The sequence below is a fragment of the Plectropomus leopardus genome, chromosome 23 (genome assembly GCF_026936395.1).
Source record: "Plectropomus leopardus strain MGB_pleo_1.0 chromosome 23, ASM2693639v1, whole genome shotgun sequence".
NCBI classification, from domain to species: Eukaryota; Metazoa; Chordata; class Actinopteri; order Perciformes; family Serranidae; genus Plectropomus; species Plectropomus leopardus.
Window position 1 is genome coordinate 2,736,890 of NC_142198.1, and position 22,063 is coordinate 2,758,952.

The following is a 22,063-nucleotide window of genomic DNA, read 5'->3' on the forward strand; positions in this document are numbered from 1 at the left end:
TTCACAACGTGTTACAAAGTGTTGGTTTGTGTTACATCCCACAGGCTGTGTTTTGCGTCTTTGTTTCTTTGTTCTTTTTCTCTTTTGTGATGTTCCAGGTCACCCACTTTTCGTTCTTGCTTTTGAAAGTAACAGTGTCTTATTGTTGAAAAAAATTTATTTAAATTAATCGGATTGATAAATTGATTGCATTGATTGATAAAGTCATAATGATCGATTTTGGGACAGGTGTAAGTGATCAGGCCTCACTCAGCCAATCATCGTCCTGGTGTGAGACAGCTGGTGGAAGAAGTGAGCAGCAGGAGTCATGTTTCAGGGACAGATCAGACCAGGGCGGGACTCGATCTCCAAAATCCACCAAGTTGCAAAACTTCCGATCAGCGGTTAGGGACCGTTACAAAACACATCTGAAGAGGGAAGTTACCGCGGACATCGTGACCATGGCAGGTAAATATAAGCTGCACTACTTTTTGTTAAAAGATGAATGATTTCACAGCTTTGTGTGAACAGTGAGGACAGAAAGACATGACGATCAGTGTTGTTTGTGCAGTCTGATGAGATCCAGATGATGTTTTTACTGAGACTAACTTCCGCTGCACACGCGCCTGCAGTGCATGCGCTTCTGTTGTTATATCGGAGAGTGAAGTTAGAGAATTGTTGGGGATGTAATTTGAGTATTACTCTTGTAGTGCAAGTTTAATGTGCATCTAATATATACAATATACATATATTTAGTGGGGGGTCTTTGCTCCATCTGTCTTATATATTATTACTAAGTTGAAGACCACGGCTCTAGGCTATGGCGCTCTGTTTACATAGAAATGAGGTCCCTTTTTATCATGTTTTACACTGGTGCTACATTTTAGTTTAAATAATCTAAACACCGTCCCAATTTACTCGAAACATGCTGTTCCAAATTATAACACAGGAAAGACAAGAAAGTAAGAGTAGGTGTGGCTGTTTCAGATGAAGCAGCGGTCGTGGAGGAAGTCACCAGGCCAGCTCAGAGCCCGCTCATCACAGTCAGCTTCCAGAGAAGCGCCCACAGGAAAGAGAAGTACCTGGAGGCTGAGCCAAAGGCTCTGGGGGTACAGTGTGTGTCTCTGTGAGCTTTAAACTGCTCTTACACCAGTTTTGCAGTCTTAATATAACATATTCTCTCTGCTGTCCTAGATCACTCAGATTGGCCTGAGTATATTTAAGATCACCTGCACGGCTGTGTTTCTGATCACTGGCCTTGGCCATGTATTCATGGACGTAATGTTCTTCATTGCATCTGCACTGGTAAGCACATGGACGTATCATAAATTGAACCTTATATCAACAGCAAAATCTATATCATACGATAGCAGCATTTACACCAAGGATGAGAATGGATGACGTGATTAAAATCAGCAGCTGCTATGAAAATTCCATCCGGCTGCTTGGGCATGTTGCTGCTGTGGCATCAATGCCTGCAGTGCATTTTTTAAATTTGCATTCGAGTCTTGTGTCCTCTCGGCTCTGAACAAGGTCCACCCATTGAGTGCAATAATGATAATAATAAAAATAATAAATAATATATACAATAATAATAATTGTAATAATAATAATAGCAGTATATTCCCCTTTAGACTGGCAGCCATTGCCAACACATTCTAATTTCAACTCGTCAAATATCATCACATGATCAGTGCCATTCACGTCTACATATGACGCACTTCATATCCTCCTGTTTCTGTTTTTGATGTTCCAGGACGACGTTTCAATTTCCGCCTGTTTATTGCATTGTGTTTTGTTTTTAAAGTACACCTCCATGTTCACAGCAGATGGACAGTGTCAGAAGCACACAGTTTTTTTCCAAGATAACTTTACAGTGTCAGTGAAACATATTTACGATTATTTCCTTGTGCAAAAGTTTTAATTGCATGATGTGTGTTGTCTTTACAGGTGATAATAGCTGGGAGTTTGGCTGTAGCAGCTCAGAACCTCCATCTGCCAACGGTGAGTTATGTGGCTGGAGAAGAGAAACCAACACGATCGCCAATTCTGCATAAGCAATTATCATCAGATTTTAAGAACAGTAAACAGAAACTGCCAGAACATACCAAAATATGTGGTCATGAGAGATAAAGACTACTGGACTCTTCCAACCACAAAAAAATCTCAGTCTCTGCAACTTCCCTATTAGATGAGCCAGATGAGTCACATGGTAAGGCTGAATGCAGCCAGTTGTTGCATAACTCCACTGACCATGTCAGACTTTTCCATATGTGGCCAGATTCAGCCGTTTGGCTCCCTTTAACCCTTTGAAACTTGCGCAAATTGGCTCGATTTCTTTCAACATGGGAAGAAGGAAATGAGCAATGAAAAAATGACCCAAAACTTAACAAGCAATTGGTAAAAAAGTTACAATAAATTTACCTGGCAATAAGCAAAAAAGAAAAGATAATAATAATAAAAACAAACAATCAAGAAAATGACCTAACAAGTGCAATATATATGTATGTGTGTATATATATATATATATATATATATATATATATATATATATATATATATATATATTGTCTGTGACATGATTTAAAAATATAATTATTTTTGAAAAATATATGATCTATTTTTTTCTGGATATTTTTCACTTGTTTTTTAAATAACTTTCAAATACTTCTTCCCCCTATTTAAAAACTACTTTTTGGGTCATTTTCTTCATCAGCTTTTACTAATTTTCTCTGCAATTTTTGGGACATTTCTCACCAACACAAAAAACAAACAAATAAAAAAAACAAGGCAAACCTGGAAAAAAAGATTCTTAAAAAATATATTAATTTTGCAACATAATTTCAAATATGTAATTATGATAATTATAAATCTATATTTTTACTAGCTTTTCATCTTTTTTCCTTAGACATATTTCCCAAGCTTTTTTAACATAACTTTCTAAATCAACTAATTTCTTTAATTTTTTTTTTGGAAGAAATCAACTTATCTTGAAGCATTTCAAAAACATGGGAAGAAGACAATATGAGCAACATGTAATTACCCCAAAACTGACAAGAAATCAAGAAGAAATTCAAAAAAATTGCCTGTCAATTTGTACAAAAAAAGATGAAAATGACACAAACAAGTGCTTTTAAAATTATGTTAATTCTGTAATTCTGTGTTCGGCCTGGTGACCCGTGGCCGGGCGAAGGAAACTTTGGACCATTTGTGTCTTTCATCATAAGTGGTCTGGTGAGCTACGCTTTGTCTGGTCCCTCCCCTAAGACCTGTTTGCCATGGGAGGGCAAAGCCCCCGACAGCTGAGCTCCTAGGATCATTGGGACACGCAAACCCCTCCACCACAATAAGGTGTTAGCTCAGGAAGGGGTATTCACTTGTTAAATAAAAAATAAAATGAATAAAAAAAATTTAAAAATAATAAAATAAATACATTTTTTATTCACTTTTTAAAATGTATTTATTTTATTATTTTTTTATTTTATTTTTGCAGTCATTCATCTTTTTGTTATATTTATTTCTGTTCTTTTTAAGTAATTAATTAATTAAAAACAAAAAATATTTAGATTTTAACAACACAACGTAGACATCATAGGTCATTCTAAGCCAGCTAGGGTGGGGAGTGGAAAAAAAAGAGTTTTTCTTCTGGAGTATCAATACCTGCAAAATTTGGGAAACACGGGGTCACATATAGATGAGATGCAGCTATGTGTATATGATTTATTTGTATACTCTGCACAAAACCAAATAAAAATTTGAGAGTAAAGAAGCTGATCAGTTTTTATCTCAAACTCAGGCCAACCTGTATGACCAGGCAGTACTGATCAAATAGAAACCAAGATTCAGTTGCTGTATTTGCAGTTTATAAAACAGTGCACTGTTTGGCTGTGATATGAGAATTTGCAAACAGGAAGTGGGCACCATACTGTTTTCTGATTTGCCTTCATTTTCTTGTTTTATCCAGTTTGTAAATGTTTTGTAGAAAAATGTAAGTCCAATGATTTCCTAAACGTTGCATCTCTTGTGTTTCAGCTGAGGGCCTGTTTCGGGATGCAGATTGTGGCCTGTGTCGCCTCCCTCTTCAGCATGATCCTTAGCCTGATTAAAATGAATGAAATGCCCTTTCACTGCAGGCCATATTATGATTCCTACCGCTCCCAGAGGAAAGGGCATGACAGCTGCAGTATGGCTGCGGTGAGCGATAGCTGTTTATAAGAACAATGTTTTCATGTTTCAGAATTGGATAAGATGAATATTGAAGTTGTATTGTACTGTAGTGATCAGTTATAAAACAATGTATCACTAACATATTTAAGTTATGCTCAAGTTACCTTTTGAAATCTGACACAAAGAGAAAGCCAAAATTATTTTACCCGTATAGTTTTTGCAATGTTGTGTCATTACATTAATAGTTCCCACAGGATGTTGCAATGTCACAAACACAACAATTACTGTAAATTCATCCAACCCCCATGCATTCTGTGTGACCTTTGAATTGTATCCAATCTCAGCAAATTGCATGCAAATTTACCCAATTATCGTAGTCTTCTGCAAGTTTCACCAAGTTTTACAATTTTAAAGGGTAAAGTCCTTCTTTATACAGTCTATGGTAAAGCCACCAAAATCCTGACGGGACAGATTATTCTATTTTAACCATAGACTGTATATAAAGATGGATGACACACCCCCACTTACTCCGCAAAGTGCGGCTGAAATATTGCAGATATGGCTGCTGACATTTTGCACTGATGACTTGTCACAGCTGTCAATCATGGTGGAAAAATCCCATTTTTGTAGAAGTGAATAACTCATTAAAACTGAATTTACTATAAAACGCTCACTTGAACAATCATCGGGGTGATAAGAACTACCTTCAGTGACAGAAACCATCACTGGGAAAATTTGTTTGGCATGTACTTTGAGTTTTTAGTTTGACCTATGTCCCTTACACTAACATGGAGGGGCGGGCTTTATGAACTATACTGCGGACAGACACCAGGGGAAGATCCAGATTGAAAAGTTACACTTTGTGGGAGCTGTCATGATGTCCATCTGTATTGACAGTCTATTGTATATCTTTTAAACTTTCAAATTTAGTACATTTTGAAATACAAGTTGAAGATGTGAGCACTGAAAGCAGATAAACCCTCATTTAAAGAGTCCAAAGTTGAAGAGTAAGACATGAAAGACATGAGTTGAAGACTAACAGAAGGAGACCAATGAAGTGGCTAGAGACAGATGAATAGTAGATTGACATTTAATTGTCAAAAATTTGCACAGATCACAGATTGCACAGATAAATGAATTAATTAATTTAATTGACATGTGAAAGCATATGAAGTGTCAGTTGAAATGAAAGCAACAGAGGCACTTCATCTTTTCTTTTATCTTTCCTTCTTTATTTTTAAGCATTCTGCATGTATTCTCCCTCTTGCAGAACGCCTATTCACACTTTTTCGCTGAGTGTGTTCTCATCCAGGCTGCCCTGTTGGCCATCTCCTTCACTCTGGTCGCCTACTCCTTCAAGGTGATCAACTGCTGCGCACCACCTCCGAAGATGGTGAGAAAAGTCTGATGATAGCTGCAAATGTTTAATTAATTTCTTTTTTATTTTGTTTTTTAAAATCTTTTTTACTCTTTACTTACTTTTTAACACAAATCATGTAGCCATGTCTACTTTTATCATGGTGACCCTCAGGATAACTAATGCCTAAATATACACCAACCACACAAGAAAAAGAAACGGCCAGGGTGACAGTAAGTTTACATGACGGTAGAAAAAGTCGATATATTGGGTTAGTCCGACTAAAACTGGACTTTTAAAATACACATACACATATAAATCTGACTGAAATCACATTAAGTTGAATTTCTCAGACTAGCATGCCTTGATAATGCAGGTGGGGGTCAATTTACTTTATTATGAGTAGTTCTGCGTATGCTCCATTGTCGGGTTTTGACCCAAAGTGAAAGCAGAAATTCATGGGAGAAAATAAAATAAGATGAAGGTAAAAAGTAAAGGGTAAACTTATGTACAAAAGTACAGCGCCAAAAAATTATCAATGTTTTCACCATCGGACATGCAACCCATTTGCTGCTTGCTAACTTCTTTTGGTGTATGACATAATAGGTCTAAAAGAAGAAGGTCCAGAAGTGTAGATTCATTAAACTGTGCATGGAAATGTACTGATTGTATTGAACCCCATGCAGAGTTTCAGTAGGCCCAAGAAAAGTGAAGCACTTTATAAAGAAAAGATTTAACTAAATCTAATCGGAAGACTAGTGGTTCAATCTCCAGCTCCTCTCATCAACATGTGGAAGTACCCTTCGCCAAGATACTGAACCCCAAAGTGCGTCCAATGCTGTGCCTCAGTAACCATTCACACACTGTGTGAGTTTGTGTGAATGGTTACTGAGTAGCAGGTGGCACTTTGCACGGTAGCCTCTGCCACCAGTGTGTTAATGGGTGAGTGTGACATGTAGTGTTAAAGCCTTTGAGTGGCCAGAAAACTAGAGAAGTTCTATACAGGTGTAATCCATTTACTATTTGTTTTCTGTCCCTCTTAGCCGGTGATCACTGTACAAGCCCCCCCTGTCCAACAGTGAGGAGACAAAAAGGACCAGCTCAGAAGGCAGATGATCAGCTACACACAAATGAAACACAAAAAACTGTACTAATCAATATGTTTATATTATCAATTGATCAAATGGCTATGTGTCATGTGAAAGTGGTCATATGTAATGACAAACCCACAAAAAGTTATCAACCCTGCATGGTAACATTTCACTTCAGCTCAGGCTCATGCACTGTTCATATGTATACCGATGAAAAGTAAGGCACCACAGTTTGTATATAACCCATGTAATCCTGAGTTAGTATAACTCCATTGGGAAGGTTTCAGTTTACTCAGGTTTCAAAGGATTAAGTATTGTATTAGAAATGGTATAATTTTAAGGGTATTAGTACTGGTATTGTAATTTTTACCAAACTGTACATGACCAAGTAAGAGTTTAGCAACCAACCCTCAGAGTGTATTGAATTGAACAGAGGTGTGTTTTATCCATACACTTTTTTAAAATTGCGTTCCTTCTTATTTCAACCGGACACCATTTTGCCTGAACATGTACATTTAATTTTTTGTGTTTTTTTTGTTTTAATTTTTCAAAACAAAAAAAAGAGAATCAGAATGTACATTTTCACTTCACTTTAAATCCTATATCACCCCTTCATGTGTTCTTTCTCTAAAAGATTATTTCCATTTAATATAGATGGAAATGGGAGCAAATTTACAGTCTCTTCCAGAAACATTTTTGAAGTGACACAAAATACAGCAATCTGTATTCCCAGTAAGGTTGATCAAAGACGCTCTTCACTACTGCAGAACCCCCCCAGTGCATTTTTATGTTTTCCTCCGTTTTAAAGTAAATACTAAAATTTATAGAGCCATAACTTAGTTTTAACACTTATATGAGTAAAATCACAAATGATTGCACATTAATGCTTTTTTAAAAAATAGTTTTGTTGAGACTGTTGGTTACTTTATGATGATTATTATCTATGCAATGCTTCATTATTTCATTTTTGATTGCAACTAACAACTGTGAAAAATGAAAAACTAACAAACGATCAGAGTTTTGTCATTGTTTTTATTTTGGGAGGCCAACATGCTAAAATGTAACAAGACAGTCACATTTAAATCTCACCTGTTATTCAACCCTCTATTTTATATAGGTTACTGGTCTGCTGGCAATGTTTCTGTGAACTTGCCAGTGTTCAAGAGTAACTAGCTGCATGAAATTAAATTGAAAATAAATGTAATTGTAATCATTTACAGTTTATTAGAAAATATTTGTAATTGAATTAAAATTATCCATTAAAATATTGGTGATGAAAAGGGGTGAGTTCCAAATACAGTATGTGTTGTTTTAGTTTATATGTTTATATGTACACCAACTTCTAAATTTTTTGTCCGTTTAACAAAAGTCGTAGTATATTTTCCGAAATAGCTTGAAAAATTTATAGTATATTATGTCGTCCAAAGCAACATGAAAAAGTTAGTCATAGTATTGTAAGTCATCTAAAAAGATCTAATGAAATTAGAAGTATAGTATGTTGTCCAAATAATAAAAATTAATTAAATAGTATTACACCAAAAATTGCATTCAAAAAAATTATACTATAGTATGTATAGTATGTATAATATGTATAGTAAGTATAGTATGTCATCCAAAATAGCATTTTTAAAAAATCAAAGTGTATATAACCCCAAATAACACAAAAAAAGTCACTGTACATTATGTTGGTATAACAAAGCCATAGTATAGTATGTCTTGAAAATGATCATAAAAACGCCATCCAAAATAGCATAAAAATGTTGTAGAGTCACATCTATGACTACGATGAAGGTAGATAAAAAACACTGAACAGAGAAATGAAGATGAGTGAGAATGAAAACACACTATATTCATACTTGATTATGGGATTCAGTAGCTGCAAATGGATTTATGCGTTTTGTTTTGTTTTTTATGATATGCTTTCTATTGGTTTTAACTGAACCAGAGACAGTCATATTAAAAAAACAAACAGTACTGATCTGATAAATCAGTATCAAATATCTTATCAACAGTAATGTTAAGGCCACTGTAGATCGATAAATCTAGGTTTGGCCCAATAACATGCTGAGTGAAGTCAAAGGAGTGCAAAACTCACAAAACTCCCTAACCCTGTTGTCAGAGGCATTATCCATATGCAAATTGAATTTTCCAGAAATTAAAGGTTCTGATATTTCAGGGAAAATGAGGTTTGCTTTGGAGACCGATAAACAGAGTCATAACATTTAAGAGGGACCAAATAGGACTCTCTCCAAGAGCTAGTGAGGGCTACTGTAGTGCTGTGAGCTGCCATCATGAGCGAGGAAGAAGAGTCTGAGCAGGGGTGGTGGAAGTAAACAGCATTTTATTATAATACAGCCATGGCCGTGAGCATTAAAGCCTCATGAGCTACATGCAGACTGGATCCAGCTATTGAGACTGAGGATTCTGCTAAAACGTTCAGCACCACGGGACAGTGTAGGGAGGGGGGCACTACTAAAAACGGATATCCCACAGTTTTTTAAAAGGCTGAAAGGTCATTAAAGTCCCTTTTAGTCAACTCAGACAGATGACGGGATGTGTCATTGGACCCTACATGGAAGATGAGAGTGAACACAGCAGACAGGGGATTTTTCCCAGAATAACTGGGACTGTGACGGAAATCAGGGAGTAGCTGCATTGAAAGGGCGAGTGTTCCTTATTGTGGAATCGCCCACAAGAGAAAAGAGGGGTGTGGAGATATGAACTGTGCATTCCCACCAGCAGCAGTGCGACCCCTCTAGTGGCACTGGCAGGCTGTGGTAACCAGTGGCAGCTTGTGGCACAGCTTCCCGATGAGGATTGATGGACAAGGCCGGTGACTACTGCTGCGAGGAGGGGTGTCCTGCTTAGGTGAGGGATTCCCCCATTGTCACCACAGGGATGACACCTCCTGACATTCTCCTTTTCACGACGCCTTGCAGTAACCTGCACAGGGAAGCAGATGAGGATGTATCCTCTGGAAGATGCAGTTTGTTCCAATTCACTGTGCTAATTTGGCTGATCTCCCGCTCAGTGTTCTGATGTGATGAAGAGGAGAAAGCGGCGGCAGAGGGTGAGAGATCCCGAACCGGTGAGAGCAGAGCGACAAGAGCGTCCGATGGGTGAGCTGGAGCCTCAACATGTAGAGCAGCACAGCGGTTTGAAAGATACAGGTGAGGCTGAGATGAAGCTGCATCTGAACAGCTCCTGTCGCCTCCGATCAGGAAGGTCGAGTCCGAGCTTTGGTCAGGATTGAGGAGGATTAATGTTCAAAGAACGTTTTAAGGATGTTTATCATTTCAAATAATGTTCCTGTAAGGTTAAATGCTGACTAAGATGTAACATTTTAACTGCAACATTCTGAGGATGTTTTGTTGATGCTGAGAGGTGACAGATCATAGAATGTTCTTTGGTAAAACATTCCCACAATGTTACATGAGAACAAAACAAGAACATTTAAAACATAACATTCAGAACATGTTATTGAGATTGCACACCAATTTTTCAGTTATTTCCTCACTGCTCCAATTTAACGCCCCGCTCCTTTCACTAGCCGGTTGTGACAACAGATTTTTAGTCTTATAAAAAAGTTACAGGAAAATTACCTGAAAATTAGTTACATGAAAAAAAAATGACTTGGAAAAAGTGTTTTAAATCATAGTTTTTGGAACATTATTGTAAATATTTAATTATAATTATTGACAAAGGTTTTTTTCTTTTCTTCCCTAGACATTTTCCCCCCAGCTTTAAAAAAAATCTAAATCTACCATTTTTTTTTGCAATTTGTGGAACATTTCTTAGCAAGTTGCTAATTTTTCCCCATGTTTTTGAAAGAAATCAAACCAATGTGCTAATAGTTCAAAGAGTTACCATTACAACAAGGACAGAGAATACTTTTCAGTGTTTCACAAAGTCCTTCTGTTCTGTTCATTTTTTAAATAAATTTGTCGTGTCCCACAGACAAATCTCACTTTAACTACGCTACACTGTCCCCATCATTTTTGGTGGTACTGCTCTGTTTCATCTGTATCCCTAATCTTTCAGAAAATATGAATAAATGTGGAGGACAGCAGAGTACAGACAGAAGGCTCCATCCATCATGTCTGTATATGTATCCAGTGGTGAGCATACCATAAACTACATATAATAACATACAATTATTTTTAAGCACTTCTTTCCTGTCATCTCCTTGAGTGTTTTTATTTTCTTTTATATTCCTTGTTTTTTTCTGTGCCAAATTTCAGGTGGTTTTTGTGTACTTTTTACTAATTTTTCACACATTTTGGGGTAATTTCGTATTGTAAGTTGTTTATTGCCTCCCTTTTTTTGACAGAAATCAAGCCAATTTGTGAGCTAACAACAGGTTAATAATGACTATTCCAAAAATTATCAGTGATTTTTACTAATTCCATGACTTTTCCAGGCCTCAGAAGACAAAGTTCAAGAGTGACAGTGGCAACTGGAGGATATCTTGTTTTATTTGTTACACAATGCATTAAAAATAACACACACACACACACACACACACACACACACACACACACACACACAAATACTGAATACATTAAACACATATCCGTAGCAATGTTTAAAAATATTCATGATCAGAATGATAAAAACTGAAAAGGAGGAATGTTGGACTTGTACATATTTCTGCTGGACAGACTTTCTGAAGTCACCTTATATTCATGATCTGTTTGATAAGACATTCATCCATTTTATATAATCTACATAATTCTCCATGACAGTGTCATGTACCACAGTTCATGAAGAAAGATAAAAAAGTTCATTTGTGGAGGTTCGACCTCTTCATAGCTGCAGCTCATCAGCCCAGTGGCTCTGCAGGAGAACAGAGGATAGATTAGTGCAGCAGAAACTACATTCACTCATAATACATCAATACCTCTCACTTCTTAAACCCATTTTTATAGACTTGCCTTTATGTGATGCAGTCTTTTTATCTATTTTACTTATTCTTATCTTTCTTTCTATATCTTTCTGTTGAACTTATTTTATGTATTTTTTTTTTTTTTGTGGTTTTATTGGTAATATAGCATTTGTCATTTTTGGTGTTTTATTTGTATTAATTTATATTGACATTTTGCATCCTGTATCTTGCATTATTTGTGCTCTTGTTTAATTTAATCTTAACTTGTTTTGTATCAACTATGTTCAGTAGGACCGTGCCCGTGTGTGTGTGTGTAGATATATATATATATATACTGTATCTCCACATTCATATATATACACACACACACACTTACATACATACGTGTGTGTGTGTGTGTGTGTGTGTGTACATTTTTATGTATATATGTGTGTGTGTGTGTGTGTGTGTGTGTGTGTGTGTTTGTCTGTGTATGTGTGTGTGTTCATTTCCTGAATTAAATAAATAAAAATTACAAATGAAAATACATGAATAATTCTACAAGAAGCCACACCAAACAAACTAACAAAAAATATTATTATATATATTATACTATTGTTACTGTTATTGTGGCTATTATTATTATTATTATTATCATTATTGTTAGTATTATAATTGTTACCAATTTTTTAATTAGAATTTTGTACAGAGTGTTACTGTGGATGTAATGTCCTTTGCTTTGAATTCAGAAAAAATCTTTTTAATTTACATTTTGAATAAATTAATGAAGGTTTAGAACACAAACGAGACATTCCAGTGACTGAGCATCACACAGACATAGATATAACAGATATTTGTATGCTGTCTGACCTGGGACGCAGACGGTGTGAACTCCTCCAGGTCTCCGAAGCAACCGTGTTTATGGCGGATGAGACTTCCCCACAGCACAGAGCGACAACACGCTGGACATTCCCCCTCCACTGGCAGAAGGTGTGATGGCTCCAACTTGAGGAAATGGTTGGCAAGACAGATCATGTGACTGTTCATTCCACAGGACGAGTGAAAACAGCTCAGCTTTTCTGACTCCTGAGGACAAGAAGAGACAAAGATAAGAGGACTGGAGGGTCACCTTACGAGCTAACTGGTCGTCATGAAATAAAGGTTATCTGGTATTTCACAAACGAATACTCCAGACTATGGAACACATCCTATCTCTGACATTATTTCTGACATATCTGTGATTATTACAGATGAAAGATATGGGGAGCACAATAGCTTTCAACTATGATCCCCAATTTTAGTTATTTATATTTTTTACAATTTGGTTTGGACCATACAGAGTCCCTACAGGGGCATACATGTCGGAGAAAAAAAATGAGATGGTGAAAAAAATCAATAGGTAAAAAAATTTTTTTTAAAAATAATAAAAAAATAATAATAATAATAACAATTCTCTACCGGGTGGGAACTGGTGTAACAGACATACTTGTAAAAGTGTCTTAAGAAAATGCAAATATTTCTCAGGAGAAAAATAAAATTTCACCATTTTTTTTAATCTAATTTTTTTAACTGTTTTTTTCTCCCCCATTTCCCTTTGGGAGCTCTGTAGTACCATGCTGCTACCACTGGGGATGAAAAATGAAGCCAGCACTGAAGCACCAAAGTTCCTCTAATACTAAAGGCTGGCTTCAAGAGCAGTTTATATACTTCCATGTCAAAAATGACGAACTTTACAGCTAAAAAAAACATGTTTACAGTACGGGGATGGATTTTCTCACCTGTTTTCTCATCCATTTTTCATCTTATTAAGACCTACAGTTAAGCATTATTATGGGCATTTTAAGCGACAAGTAGTTGCCATTTGTCGAGAAGTTGCTGTCACAGATGCAATGTTGGTTAGTTAACGTAACCGTGGTGTAACCACATTCAGGGTGTAGCTGTTGCTATTTCAATCAGTACGTTTACACGATGTTAGAATAAGTCAAACTACAAACGAAACTGCTTAACTACTAAATGTAAACATGTTAGTCTGACTGAAATCAGACTGAATCGAATTTCTCAAAATCGGACTAACAACATCCAGATAATTCGATTGAAAGCTGATTTCACCATAGTCGGACTTTAACTGGACTATGAGTGCTTGTTGATGTCACACCAGCTTCCCATGGTAACTAGGGATAGGGACTGTTCATTATTTATGAGGGGGTCAGGCATTAAAAAAATGGAAGCACTGAGGAGGGACTTGTGTTTTTAATTTTGGCTTAGGTGAGGGAAATACAACTTGAAAATAAAAATTGACTATTAAAGATTATTAAAATAAAAAAGACAAACCCCTGCCTCGCCTTTCCTTTGATAAATAAAGTACAGTCCCACAACACCGGCACAGAAGCTAAGTGATGTCCTGCGGTGGACGGGGCCCCAGCAAAACATATTTTACATATTTCAGTTTAAGTGTGCACTGTATTTGAATATTGTCTCCTCTTTACCTCCACCGTTCAGTGGAATAAAATGACTGTTTTCCTCAGTGGAGTCTGCGGTTTTTCATATAACGACTTCAAAGCCCTGATGGTAAGGGCTGTCTTTCAGCAAGGTAAAGCGGTGAAAATATTCTAAATACAGCGTACACTTAAACTGATTTTTTTAGATGGCTTCATACTAAGCAATGAAGGCAGAGTTTGCTCTGCGCTGTTTGATTATATGTACATAACGCAGTATTTTTCTATCCTGAGGTTATTGTAAATAAAACAGTTATGACTGTGATTCGGTCTATATCATACTCTGTTTAAATAATATGGGTCGATAGCAACTAGCTGAAAAAGATCATATCTCTACCTGCTGTGTTGGAGTCGGACATACTTCTGTTGATGAATTGACAATAACAGTAGTGCAGGTAAATGGCCTGATCGAGTTATGACTGTAGCTCACCTTAACCGTGCATGTAAACATACTGAGGGTGTTTTCAGTTAATCGGAACGTTTTGGTCACCTAAAAAAGTCTTGGTCTTAAATTCTTTGAAAAACAGGGAAAAAAGGAAATAACCAACATGACAGGAAATGTCCCACAAATTGTGAGAAATTAGTCAAAGGTGGAAAGAAAATTACTTGAAAACGTGTTTTGACAAAGGGGGAGGATTTTTAGAAAATTATATTAAAAAATACATTAAAAAAACGGGAACAACATCCAGTTCATAAAAAGATATTATTAACATAATTGTATATTTAAAATGATCTCTTATAATATAGATAAAGATCTCTCTATTTGTTAGAATCTTTGCTTAAAAACTGGCGGAAATAGAAAGCCTGGAACAATAAAATGATGCTACTGACCCCATAAAAATAATAAATACACTTTTTACCTGTCAGTCCCATTACTCAGGACTTTTTGTCCATGCCAGGACACTTTTTTTCATGGATGGTCAGATGCCAGGGGTTTGACAAGTTGTGATCCCAAACCCTGAAGTTAACCTGCTGTGGAGCAGGTTATCAGTTCAGCATCAGTTATTATGGTGATTAATCCCCTAAAAGTGAACCAGCTTCACTTAGTAATGAAAACCCAGGAGTTAAAACCCCAAATCCTGGCTAATATTCCTAACCTGAGGGCGTTACCCTCAGGTTAGGAATATTAAAATAATCAACTACTCCTTAAATAAAAAGTGCAGCATCATCACACTTTTAAACAGAAGAAAATCCTCACTGATTTTTAGAGGCCGTACCTTGAGCAGGCCTTTACAGAGAGAGCACCTGGACGTCTCCTCGTCCTCTCCTGCAGACTGCGGCGGCAGCTTCTTTTTGGCTCTCACGCTTCCAAAAGCGACAGGGATGTGCAGCGGCGGCTGCAGACTGGGCTCAAAGTCCATCCTGTACTCCTGTTTGAGCCAGCGGGCCGTCAGCGGCAGTCTGTTCCACGGCGCCACCCGCAGCATGTTGGACACCACTCGCCAGTGGAACTGCAGGCTGGACTCTTTCCTGGAGTGCCAGGAGACATGGGACAGACGCCTGGAGGAGCGAGGGTGCTGCCACGCCCACTCAAACTGACAAAAATAAAGAAAGTTAGAATTATTCACAGTTTAAAGCACAGTGGACAAAATCAGAGCTGGTTAATACTATCTGAAACTGAATTTAAGACCAATATAAAACTGAGAATAATTGAACGTATTGCCTGTTTTTAATCAAACAAATGGATATTATTTTTGGCAAAAGAGCAGAATGAGAAAAAGGATACCAATATATTTGGACAGTATTTGACACTGAATTTACTAATGACCCAAAAAAACACAGCATTTCTACATCTGTTTAGGATGAATCATGTGATAGATTTATTTATGTAACATATGTTGATGCTGTAAAGCCCTCTGAGGCAAATCATGATTTGTGGTATTGGGCTTTATAAATTAAATTGAACTGAACTGAACTGTAAAAAGTCTTTGTGCTAAATGCATTGCACAGGGATGAGGATTTGGAGTTGCCCGCCAACTCAGTTGCGAGAGGAAAATGTTGGCATTAAAAGTTTCTGCAAACTCTGAATAATTACATTTTTACATTTCATACATATAATATAAATGTTTCTAAAGCGATGTAGCATGAGCTGGTTTTGTCATCTGGAGGTGGAGAGCATGATGGACAGAACTGAACAAAGAGGAAACGTCTGCTAAGGTGCAAAACAACAAAAACTGTTGTTTTTTTCGTTTTTTCCAGCAGGGACAGCTCCATGACAGGGGGTATTTTAAGCCCAAGATGATTTTTTACTAATCATAACCAAGTGATTTTTGCATTTAAACTTAACCACATGTTAACCTCAGCCGTGTTAAAATGTAAAGAAACATAAAGTTTCAATGTAACTGCTACATGCTAATGGTAACACATGGTAAAAAAGGCAATGACCAACCTGGCAAGAAATGGACCACAAATGGTAAGAAATTAGTAATAGGTGACAAGAAAATTACTAAAAATGTTCTTAAAATTACAAACAAATTAAAACAACAAAAAACAGGAAAAAATTAAAGTGTTTTTATTTTTAAAATTATATTACAAAATTATATATAATAAATAAATATATATATATATATACTTTTTCAGCACTTTTATGTTAATTTTCTTGTCTGTTTTTTACTTATTTCTTTGCTAATTTTTGGACCTTGTCTTATTAAATTCTTCCCATGTTTTGTAAGAAATCAAACCAATTTTCTCAGGTTTCAAAGGGTTAGTATGTTACTGAGAGTTTTGATAGAGAAAAAACACATTTAATATTGTGTGAAATAGGGAAAGGTTTTTTTGTTTGTTTGTTTTGTTTTGTAGATTAAACCTCTTCTTAATTTGGCCAATAATAAGGGAAAGTGCTTTCAATTAGCAAGCCTAGCTAATGATATGGTCCATTCACTTTACAATATGTTACTTACCCTGAGGGCAGCAATATCAGAGGGAAAGCCATGTATAATGAGGACCATCTCCCTGTATAAAACACATAAAAATATGCACAATATTACATAATTCTGCGATGACACAGTGTCCATCATGTAGTGTAATACAGTAAAGTTTTAGGTCTTACCATGGTCCTCTCCCACTGGTCCTCTTGGCCCCTCCTCTGTGCCGTCCGGCGTTGTGCTGTACGATCCTGCGCTCAGGGTTTACGGTGAAGCCGATGTAAATCCTGCCTTTGAATTTAGGGTTGATGCAGTACAGCATGTACACGCCAAAGAAGCTCTCTACCTCCACGACCATTGTAGTAGAAAATAAGCAAATTATTATTTAGCTTCTTAATTAAACAACTGGTTTTACCCGAGTTACGTCTTCCATGGTAACTGTTAGCATAACGTTAGCTGCCTTGTGTACATGTTAGCTAGTAATGCTATAAACAAAGAGACGACAGATGAAACATTTTATTAAATATTAGCCAATTGAAATTTGGTAATACTGCCATTGTCACGGTAATATTAATCGTACTGTTGCTGTGAGGCAACCGCTTTAAACACTTTCACTTAAAATCAGGCATGACTAACTTCTAACAAACAAACAAAACGGGTACGTTGTATGGTACGTTAGCGCGCATCATTCATTTAACATTAGGTTAGCATGTAAACAGTGTCTGCCTTAGTAGCCCACAAAAATGCCTGATAAAATATGTTTCAAATTGACTCATTGTGTCATGCCTGGGGTAAATAATACACTCGTGTCGTAAATAATGACTAATACATACTAAGACATTTAAAAATGGATCAACTCCAAACACATATTTTCGTAAAAAGGTATTATTATTACAATTTAGATCGTCCTTCTGTTAGGGCTCCTAATATTGTGATTCGCTACTTTAAAAGTTAAGTCCCGCCCATAGCATTTAATACACAAGAATAAAGGGCTCTGATTGGCTGTAGTCACACGTATTCTTCGGTCAGTTATGAGGTCAGTGACGTCCACCCATCAAAGCACAGTAATTGAAATTAGCGATAACACCGTAATAGACCCATTCTGGTAATAATACACTTCTAAATTAAAATGTCAGTCTGTCAAATGTGCTATAACAGTGTTTTTCAAATATCTGGAATTTTTACACATTAAGAATACGATTGTACTTCCGGTGTCAGCATGTCTATCTGACTGGACCTGACTCAGAAATTTACACTAAATTAGCCCCACTGTAACCGATTTATTAACGTTACGGTATATGTTTTGTTTACACAGCCATGGCTTTTACAGTTGATTACATCCGGGAAAAACTTATGAAGGAGCTGGAAGCAGTGCACGTGGTAGGTTTCTGGTTATTGTTTGTATTACATGTACTAGCTTAATGCATGTGTGTGCTGTAGTGAGAGGAAACATTGAGTGCAGGCTAATGTTTGATATGAATGCTACTCAGTTGTTCATCATTTATTCTAATAGTATGATCAAGAAACGAAGCCCCACTAAATTGAACGATTTTTGAATGGAGTTTGGTTGAGCTGAGTATGTGGCTCCCAGCTAATTTAACAACTGACTCTGTCATAGTAGAACCAAGCAGCTGTAGTATACAAAATGAGCCAGACAGCAACATATAGAGCACGTGATCACACACAGAATAGCTCAGTGTCAGCAATATGCAGTGGTGGAGAAACTATTCAGTTCCTTTACTGAAGTAATAATAACACACTGCAAAAATATACTGTTAAGTCCTGCATTAAAAATGTTACTTAAGCAAAAGTTAGTATAGTTTGGACAATGTGTGTAAGAGTGTAATGTGTGTAAAAGTAAAAGTACCCGATTCAGAAGAATGTTATAAAAGAAATTTAAAAAAAAATCCAATACAGGAAAAACACAAAAAAACTCAAAACTATTAAAATAAAATTACTGAGGGGTTTATTGAAATAGTCGCCAAAGTACCCAGTTTTGAAAACATGCCAAAAAAACCTCCAAACTGCTAAGAAAACAATAAGACAACAGTAAACAACAAGAAAAAGACTTCAATATTTATCAAAATAGCTGCAGATTAATTTTCTGTTGATCAGCCAACTGATTAATCAACTACTCATTTCAGATGTACTTGTATAAACTATTGAGGTAGTTTAATAGTATACACTCCACCACTGGCGGTATGACAGTGAGCTGACTGTAACTTTCATTTCGTCTTCTCCAGGAAGTGGAGGACACGTCATCCAACAGATGTGCTGCCAGCTTTAAAGTCCTGGTGGTGTCTTCCCAGTTTGAGGGCAAACCTCTGTTACAGAGACACAGGTACTACACGCTGTAGCCACTCTCACATAATGTGTTTGTTGTCAGATCTTTGGTATCAGAATTATTCAAAATACTTAACAGTTGGGGCGGGTCATACAGACAGCATTCATACCAGAATAAATAATGATTTCTGCTGAAATCAAAGACACTTAATTTACATTTTTATGAACCTTGACCACACAAAAGTGTCAATATAGCTTATATTATTACAAAGTTAATATGAGAAGTTATTATATAGCAGCTATGCTACATGACATCACCCAGTGTATGTGGAGATACACACAGAAAAGTCTGTTTTATATCAGGTTATAAAACCACAGACCGTAATTGAGCTTAATGCTCAATTAGTTAATTTATTATTATTTTAATTTATTTATTTTTTTAATGATTATTATTATAGACTTATTGTAGGAGCTGACTCTAAAGTCAAAGATTAAACAAAAATACATAATCTTGCCAAAATGTATGCCATATGCACAAACACAGCCAAAATTATCAAAAAAATGAAGAATGAAAAGAGTGTAAAATGGGCCAAATAGCCTCTAAGGGTTACATGATTCAAATTACCAACATGAGAACAACACTGCTCCTTTAAAAAAGCAACAACAAGAAAACAATTTTTTATTTATTTATTTTAAATTTTGTGCAGTGGGCAGTGTAAAAAAAATGGATGTCAATATGAGGAGCATGGACATTTCATCAATCAGCTGTGCACAACCCACCTCAATTCCACCCTTCCCTGCATGACACTTGTAATATATATACAGAACACAATTAAAAATAAACTTAAATTACAAAAAAACACTAATAAGAGTAATGGATATGAAGCGTTCTTTTGACCACTTTTTCATGTGTCCACTCTTTAACAGGATGGTGAACAACTGCCTGGCCAAGGAGCTGGAGCAGATCCACGCCATCGAACAGAAGACCCTCACACCAGAACAGTGGGACAAACAGAAATCCCAATGACACACACAAACACACACACACACACACACACACTCACATCATTTCCACTCTGAAACAGGCCTTAAACGTTTCTGATGCTCTGATATGTAGAACAAATTTAAAAGCTTTCCTTCATTTCCTGTAACTCAGCAGTATGGAATGTTCTGGTGGCAATAAAACTCTTGGATGCTGTATTTTGTCTTTGTTTGTTATTTACTGCAAGTCATTCAATGTAAAAATCAAGTCAGCGAATATTGGATAAATATTTTAGATTTTTGCCACTCTGAGGTTCTGTATGTAATTTTGTACATACATTCATCCTTTTTTTCGTTTTTATCAACTGCTGATGGGTGAACAGGCTGTAAGATAAAATCTGAGACTTATCCCCAAATTTCTTGTTTGCCTGGAAAAGCCTGTGGTTTGACCTTTCTGTGAACGACTGGAATTTTCAAGGAATTTGTTTAAAAAAATGTGAGGTTATATGCTTTCTTAGGAGGGGGTGGGTTTTTAATAATTTGGAGGTTTTGGGTTTTTTGTCTTTTTTTTTTTTTTTTTTTTTTTTACAATTTGAGTTGTTTTTGTTTTGTTTTTCTGCATTTGGGGCTTTTGCTTTTAAAAGTGCTCGCTCACAGCTACAAAGACTGCTGACTGCAGTTCATTTAACAGCCTCAGTGAGAGCTATCATTCAGAACAAGGATTTTCCAAAGTTTTATACAGAGCCTTTTACAAAATTGTTGCAAATTGTATTTCCCACTTTGATAAGTTTATATACAGACTATAAAAGTCCCATGAGGCAAACTTTTAATATAAGGCTATATAAGATATACAAATCTAAAACTGACCTGACTTGTTCTTTCAAATAAATATTTTTATATTTTTAAAATGACACACTTACTTTAACATGTTGACCTGCAGTCGTTCGGGACCGCTGGGGTCTGTGTGTGTAGGTTTGTATCAGATCCATTTAACAGCCTCTGACAGCAGAACACGTCTGTATTCAAGTGAACAACATGTAAAGAATGAGCATTGAATATAAATTAGATGAATACGTTGACAAAAAAATAAAACAGATCTCCTAACGCACATGTATGTATGTACATTGTGTGTGTGTTTGTGTGTGTTGACTCCTCACACACAGGTGTTATTGAGAGTGGGCGGACCCCCTGCCTGTGTGGACTTAAGGGTGACACATTACAGCTGTGAGCTTTGATTAGTCAATCTTTGGCTTATTTTGGGGCAAACACACAACAGCTGGGTGTGATCATGTGTTTGAGGAGATCAGTAACATACACAGCAGAACAGCAGAATAATCACAAATATAAATTATACATTTTGTGGATGTAAAATGTTCTCTACAGTTGTATGTCATCATAAAAATGTTTCTTATTTATTTGAATTATTTTGGAAACATGTTGTATGCAAAGTTTTTTAAATTGCAGTATAATAACATGAAAAATACATTCAATTCAATATAATGTGTGTGTGTGTGTGTGTGCGTATTAGTGTGATTCAGAGAGTCTGCCTCTCATGTTTTCATGACATCTCCGCTTTACAGAGCATTAGGTGTGCAGCTGAGCATGAGTGTGTTTACTGTGTTTACCAGCTGAAAACCATTTGACTTGTTTTTGTAACTAAGCCATTAATAAATATGTATTCTGACTAAAATGGACCACAGAAGCGGAAACCTTAAAGAATTAAAGAATATATATATCTCAACAACTTCACAAAATGAAGAAAATATAACTTCATTTTAAGTAAACTTAACAATTAGATATATTATGTGTTAGATATAAAGTGAACATAGTTATTTACATTTTTCAAGGCAATTTGTTAAAATAATAATGAAATTGACTTATCAGCTTTTACAGTGTGGGACTGAATACCATTAATTTACCATTAACTTTTCTTTCTTTTTTTTGGTGGTTTGTGGGAAATTATCAAGTATTTTATTTCAGAT

The 22,063-nt window shown here is 36.1% G+C and overlaps 3 protein-coding genes and 1 long non-coding RNA gene across 7 annotated transcripts; 3 read left to right on the forward strand and 1 right to left on the reverse strand.

Annotated features, from left to right (window-relative positions):
- The first annotated feature begins 287 nt into the window (after nucleotides 1-287).
- On the forward strand, nucleotides 288-7,606 carry LOC121964549 (uncharacterized). The gene is made up of 7 exons (XM_088073975.1): nucleotides 288-447; nucleotides 967-1,088; nucleotides 1,174-1,284; nucleotides 1,930-1,983; nucleotides 4,012-4,173; nucleotides 5,417-5,539; nucleotides 6,547-7,606. Exons 1-7 carry the CDS (start codon nucleotides 441-443, stop codon nucleotides 6,583-6,585), a joined length of 618 nt encoding a protein of 205 aa, XP_087930101.1. The 5' UTR covers nucleotides 288-440; the 3' UTR covers nucleotides 6,586-7,606.
- Nucleotides 7,607-9,335: 1,729 nt separating this feature from the next.
- Nucleotides 9,336-11,147, forward strand: LOC148185582 (uncharacterized). The gene is made up of 2 exons (XR_015775783.1): nucleotides 9,336-9,462; nucleotides 9,626-11,147. It is a non-coding gene; the product is annotated as an uncharacterized LOC148185582 (long non-coding RNA).
- slx1b (structure-specific endonuclease subunit SLX1B) lies at nucleotides 11,113-17,632 on the reverse strand. Of its 2 annotated transcripts, none has more exons than XM_088073976.1 (5): nucleotides 17,003-17,560; nucleotides 16,854-16,905; nucleotides 15,171-15,488; nucleotides 12,329-12,544; nucleotides 11,113-11,430 (listed from the first exon to the last, which is right to left on the reverse strand). In XM_088073976.1, the coding sequence occupies exons 1-5, from the start codon at nucleotides 17,173-17,175 to the stop codon at nucleotides 11,401-11,403; spliced, it is 789 nt and encodes a 262-aa protein (XP_087930102.1). In that variant the 5' UTR covers nucleotides 17,176-17,560; the 3' UTR covers nucleotides 11,113-11,400. The 2 variants fall into 2 exon arrangements, with proteins under 2 accessions (XP_087930102.1, XP_087930103.1); XM_088073977.1 differs by lacking the exon at nucleotides 11,113-11,430 and adding an exon at nucleotides 14,814-14,925 and having other exon boundaries at nucleotides 12,421-12,544; nucleotides 17,003-17,632.
- Nucleotides 17,633-17,830: 198 nt separating this feature from the next.
- Nucleotides 17,831-20,300, forward strand: LOC121938713 (bolA-like protein 2). 3 transcript variants are annotated; one of them, XM_042481884.2, is made up of 4 exons: nucleotides 17,831-17,922; nucleotides 18,133-18,197; nucleotides 19,061-19,158; nucleotides 20,028-20,300. In XM_042481884.2, exons 2-4 carry the CDS (start codon nucleotides 18,135-18,137, stop codon nucleotides 20,125-20,127), a joined length of 261 nt encoding a protein of 86 aa, XP_042337818.1. In that variant the 5' UTR covers nucleotides 17,831-17,922; nucleotides 18,133-18,134; the 3' UTR covers nucleotides 20,128-20,300. The 3 variants fall into 3 exon arrangements, with proteins under 3 accessions (XP_042337818.1, XP_087930105.1, XP_087930104.1); XM_088073979.1 differs by having other exon boundaries at nucleotides 17,835-17,853; XM_088073978.1 differs by having other exon boundaries at nucleotides 17,894-17,948.
- Nucleotides 20,301-22,063: the final 1,763 nt, after the last annotated feature.

Excerpts from the sequence above, each read along its gene's own strand:
- LOC121964549 (XM_088073975.1), top strand. Across the intron at positions 1,984-4,011 it reads AGAACCTCCATCTGCCAACG|CTGAGGGCCTGTTTCGGGAT; the intron begins GTGAGTTATGTG and ends CTTGTGTTTCAG. Across the intron at positions 5,540-6,546 it reads GCGCACCACCTCCGAAGATG|CCGGTGATCACTGTACAAGC; the intron begins GTGAGAAAAGTC and ends TGTCCCTCTTAG.
- slx1b (XM_088073976.1), bottom strand. The coding sequence starts at position 17,175 with ATGGTCGTGGAGGTAGAGAGCTTCTTTGGCGTGTACATGCTGTACTGC. Across the intron at positions 15,489-16,853 it reads CTGATATTGCTGCCCTCAGG|TTTGAGTGGGCGTGGCAGCA; the intron begins GTAAGTAACATA and ends TATTTTTGTCAG. Across the intron at positions 11,431-12,328 it reads TCACACCGTCTGCGTCCCAG|AGCCACTGGGCTGATGAGCT; the intron begins GTCAGACAGCAT and ends GTTCTCCTGCAG.
- LOC121938713 (XM_042481884.2), top strand. The coding sequence starts at position 18,135 with ATGGCTTTTACAGTTGATTACATCCGGGAAAAACTTATGAAGGAGCTG. Across the intron at positions 18,198-19,060 it reads AGCTGGAAGCAGTGCACGTG|GAAGTGGAGGACACGTCATC; the intron begins GTAGGTTTCTGG and ends CGTCTTCTCCAG. Across the intron at positions 19,159-20,027 it reads CCTCTGTTACAGAGACACAG|GATGGTGAACAACTGCCTGG; the intron begins GTACTACACGCT and ends ACTCTTTAACAG.